The 5233-nt window shown below is 35.9% G+C and overlaps 1 protein-coding gene across 1 annotated transcript; it reads right to left on the minus strand.

The window, feature by feature from the left end:
- Window positions 1–1186: 1186 nt before the first annotated feature.
- On the minus strand, window positions 1187–4471 carry LOC149197663 (3-oxo-Delta(4,5)-steroid 5-beta-reductase-like). The gene is made up of 3 exons (XM_089405928.1): window positions 4131–4471; window positions 3823–3900; window positions 1187–2644 (listed from the first exon to the last, which is right to left on the minus strand). Exons 2-3 carry the CDS (start codon window positions 3865–3867, stop codon window positions 1490–1492), a joined length of 1200 nt encoding a protein of 399 aa, XP_089262054.1. The 5' UTR covers window positions 3868–3900; window positions 4131–4471; the 3' UTR covers window positions 1187–1489.
- Window positions 4472–5233: the final 762 nt, after the last annotated feature.

The following is a 5233-nucleotide window of genomic DNA, read 5'->3' on the forward strand; positions in this document are numbered from 1 at the left end:
ATGTTTTTTCCTTTTTCACTAGAATTCATTGATACAATTCTTGGTGAGACCGCTATCTCTGGTTGCTTGAAATGCATGAATAGATTCAGAGTTTTGAAAAACCCTTGGGGCACTTGGTATGTTAGTTATAGTGCAATATTTATAAATGTAATGAAGACTATTTGTAATGATGATTGTTATCATTCTGAAAGTTATCTACAACTCAAAATATTTGGAATTCCAACAGTGAAAATTCTTGGCCATCCTATGTTGGAGCCCTGAATGAAAGTGGATTAGCCTAATGGATTGTTGATTAGTAAAATTGACCCCATTCCTTGGATTACAAGCTAACAGGAAAGAGTGCTATGGATTGGGGTTGTTGTAGATGAAAAACTGTTTGTGAGCAGAGAAATTGAACTATGTGAAGAGAGTTAAAGTCAACCATAGGTAAATCACCCTTGTGGATTCATAATTTTAACTTAGGGGTTTGGCCTCTATTGCAATGAGAGCTGGTGCAACAGGGAGCCTATGGTTTGGTGGAGTGTACCTTTTTGACAATCAGTTAGCAGATACTTCCTAAAAATGAAGTGTTCATAACTTGTGATTATGCTGAATTAATGTTGTTTTGTCATGGATTATATTACTTTCCAGTTTGTTCAAATATATTTGCAAGTTTAAGTGTGCATTTTACATTTATAATTTATGGTGATGAAATAGTTTAATTATATTGTATAAGCCTATATTCTAGTGACTGCATATGTTCGTTCATTGATAATGAAGTAATCAGGAAATGTATCAAAACAGGAATCCAGAAATATGAAATCAAAGTAACATATTTAGAGTAAAAATTAGTGTTTTCAAGAAATACTCCATATCCTCCACCGTACACAAAGAGTATTGGGTAGATAACCATGATACCTCAACTTCAATTTGCACTAATTGCTCTAGACGCTCAATGTTGACAGCCTACACAATTTGATAAAGATTAAGACGATACACATCAACGATCCTGTAAGATGGCCATTATCAATGCTCGATTTTAGTAACAGAACTAAATGGCTTGAAAAATTGGATGAAATAATAGACTCAACTTGAATTTGCAACACAATTTGATAAAGATTAAGACGATACACATCAACGATCCTGTAAGATGGCGATTGTCAATGCTCGATTTTAGTAACAGAACTAAATGGCTTGAAAAATTGGATGAAATAATAGACTGGAGATTCAGCTCTTTCTGGAATTCCATTTCAAAGTTACAACACGCCAAATATCAAGCAATTTTCAAACCAGTCTCACAAACTATACTTCGACATGACAAAAATACGTTCCTCTGGAAGTATGCTCTGTTATTATCAACACCTCCAACTAGAACTTTCAAAATATAGCATAACTATCCTGAATCCTCCACTGCACAATTTGAAAGTTGAATCCCAAAAGCAAGTTCTGAATGAACGGTGAAGTAAGCCCTCCGCTCGGTTTTAATTCAAGACAATGGGATCGATCAAACCTAGGGAACAATATTAGATGACTTAATTTTGTCAATCCATTGCCCCATGGAAGTTTCTGTGTTTCGAAACCCAAAGAAACCATACTCTTTACTCTTATTCATGCTAAGTACAGCTCCCCAAGGCGGATTTAGTATTAAATCTGCAAACCACCAGTTTCCAACTTCTTCGATCTTTGTTGGGTGGAGCTTATTTTCATTGACAATGGCATCCCAAACTGGATTTTTGTCTTTCATCGCCTCAGCCAAACTGAAGCCTTCACCCTCATATGGTAATGGTTTCAGATCAAATTTCTCTGCGAGTATTCCCCAGAGGTGTTTCCATTTATACACATCTCCATTAGCACAATTAAAGGCCTGGTTCTTGGCATAAGGATCTGTGGCAGCCCAAATTTCTTGTTCTGCAATTAATTCTGCATCAGATGCATCCATGAACTGTTCCCACGAAATTATGTTCCCTGGGTACTTGAAAGGCAACCCCTCATGTTTGCAAATGGCAGCGTAAACACAGAGGGTGCCTAAAATATTCATCAAGCTCCAAGGAGAGAAGCCAAATATGCGTGTCGGACGGTGAATGGACCAAGTTAATCCTTCTTTCTTCTTTGCAGCCTCAAATACAATATCCTCGAGAGTGTAATAGAAGTTGGGCACAGGTAGCCTAGGTAGCTCTTCGTGAAAGGGTGCCTCGTGGGGCTGATATTTATGATTCATGGCCACTGCATCAAATGGACCAATGTAGTGTTTCCCTCCAGTCTGAAGACAGATGTGCTGTAAATTCTCTGCATTAGGCAGGAGGGCGTCTAACACATTACTCAACATTCTTCCATTGTCCTCAGAGTTCTGCTCCTCTGTCTCTCTGCTAACCCAAACAACCCAAAAGAGATGAGTGACATCCTTCAATGATGAGATCTTTTCTAAAGTTTGCTGTCTATCTAAAACATCACATTGAATGTATTCCACTGGACTATCTGGAGACCAATCTGGCTTAGGCCTCCTAGCAACTCCATAAACTTTCCAAGGTCCACCAGGAGTGTCAGATAATGGCAATATTTCTGCCAAGCAATTTCCTACAATTCCTGTTACCCCTATGACCAACGCCACTCCCTGCTGCCTCCCAGATTTATCTATGGAGCTTTCACCATTGGTTTGGAATTTTCTCTGCATTGAAAGAGTTACGAGTTACCAAAATAGCAATCCACAATGCAATATAATGAAGCATGAGCAACAATTCCAAATGCAGCAAGCAAGAGCAACAAATGCAGCAAAATGCTTATCATTTAACCCATCCAAACACGGCTTTGAGAAACACATCGAGATTACGAAGCCAAGTATGCATATTCAGATTTAATACATGACCATTTCTATGTTCTCGAGATCTGCTGCCTAGCTTCACAACCCAGCTATACATATCAGACCAGGTTTAAATGGATCTGTGTTAATGTTCATATTCAGTGCACTGTACCTTGAATGCACCTATATATTAAAAAAAGTGTTTGATCAATTCATTAACTTAGCCCAGACCAGCACCTCAATAAATGTTCGATAAATCCTTTAACCTGGCCCAGTAGAGCAGCTCAATTCGTGGTCAGGTTTAGATGGATGTGTTAATGTCAGTATTCAATGCAATCTACTTTCAAATCCACTCACCCATAAACACAGCGAGTGTTGATGAATCCTTCACCCTGACCTTATAGACCACCTCAATTTGTGTGAACTCAACATATGCAACCTGGCATGGATATTAAGCTTGCCTTACAGGAGTCTGTGCTAATGTCGATATTCAATGGACCCTAAACCCAGCCCCACCATGTACAGAAATGGCTCTCTCAGTGCAGTAACCTAACCCTAAAATCCTAAATAATTACAGGAGAAAAAAGAAGGCAGTCTTTAACTGTAACGGTGTAATAAACCTAAACTAAGAATTGTAAGAATTACAGTAAAGGAAAGAAGCACATTATCATTGGTGAATATTTTTTCGGCTGTGTGAGAGATATTTTATTTTAGTCCTACGCGTCTCGAAACCCTTCACCGATCACCAGGAGACCAGGGAGAAAGAAAATGGCATTTGCTTGTAGAACTTTGTCTGAGAAGCGAAAACATATCTGCAATCCATGTAATAATTTAACAATAAAAGTACGAAGGGCCATCCACAGAGGCAAAACGAGAAGAAAGATTACTGCAATGCTGCTTTTCATTAATTTCCCTAAAAATAACTGTATTATAGTGAAGAAAGAATACTAAAACCCCACAGAACCAGTAACCCCAAATTTATCAGACTTTAAAGGACCATTAAATTGACATAAAATAAATGTACAATTATAAACTAAAACACTTACCCCACGAGTGCCAAGGGAACCTGTCCACCAGGAATACCAGCTCATTGTAATGAAATGCACACTAATCCAAACACGAAACTGAGACAAGAAACATCAATATAAATTTCAATTTCAGAAATGTATACATCCAAATTAACACAAAAAATTCCATAATCCATGACTTCATTTAATCTTCCCCACTAATCACATACTACCAACTTATCGGCTATCAGCGCAGTGCTGTAATGCCGTACTAATGGATTGTAGCTAAGCAATTTCAAGAATGATGCAATGATTGGAATTTCCACGGATTTCTTCATATTTCTTACCCAATAAACGAGCCAAATGACCTGACTGAGAATGAGCTGCAATTTCCAAATGGAATTAGCGTTGCAGTGAAGAAATGAACACAGCTGAGCAGAGACGCGGATTGGATTCCTGCAACAAATTCACTCACTTGAGCAAAGGGCGTGGCAGAACATACATAAAAATCGAGCTATCGTGAGATTTATATGCTTGAAGCAGCAGGGATGGTAGATCCTTGGGCATTTTGGTGCAGATCATGGACTGGTAGGTTTGCACAGGGCAAGGTAGCCGGATCTGTATTAAGTATGCATTAAGGGTATCTTTTTCGGGTGTCTGGTTGTTACACCATGGTTATAACAATTGCAAACATGTGGGGGTCATTTCGCTTTGTTCAGTTATTTTTATCACATTATTTTGTTTTATTATAATATTTTATGGGATGTTATTTTGGTGTGAGTTTGTTTGGTTAAAAGTTAATTGTTTTAAATTTTGAATTTACCTAGTTAAGTTAATCAATGGTACAAAAAAAATTGATTGATGATGGTGGTTGAACTTTATTGAAATTAAGTTAGGATAAAAATTAATTAATATATATTTGATAACGATATCAATATTATTTAAAATTATCAAATAGAATTTTCGGAATAATTATATAGTTGATTTGGATCAAAGAGGTCTGAAATAAAAAATTGCTTGAAATTATTATTTGGTTTTTAAAAATTTAATAGAGTTAAGATGTTATTTTGTGAGACATTTTGAAATTGTAATTAATTTGGATGCATTTATGGTATTTGAAAAGGAAGTGATTTTCATATTTAATTTTTTTAGTATTATAAATATAATAGATTCTTTTATTTTGTGGTGTTTTAAGAATTATCTAATATCCAATTTAGCTATGAAGTTTATAGGAGTTAGTTCTCATTTTAATAATGATTTTTTTTGTATTAGTCAAATTAAGAGATACTTTTAATTTTCTAGATTAGAGTCAGTTCTATCACATTATAGATTTTTATTAAATTTAGATATAATAATATTTTAATATTTTTTTTTCTCGGTAAATCTATTCTATTTTATTATGTACAGAAGAAAAACATTACAGGCATATATTCAGATTGCCCAAGGCCGA

Source organism: Pinus tabuliformis, chromosome 2_2 (assembly GCF_031772625.1).
Source record: "Pinus tabuliformis cultivar Carrire ecotype Pingquan chromosome 2_2, CPIR1, whole genome shotgun sequence".
NCBI classification, from domain to species: Eukaryota; Viridiplantae; Streptophyta; class Pinopsida; order Pinales; family Pinaceae; genus Pinus; species Pinus tabuliformis.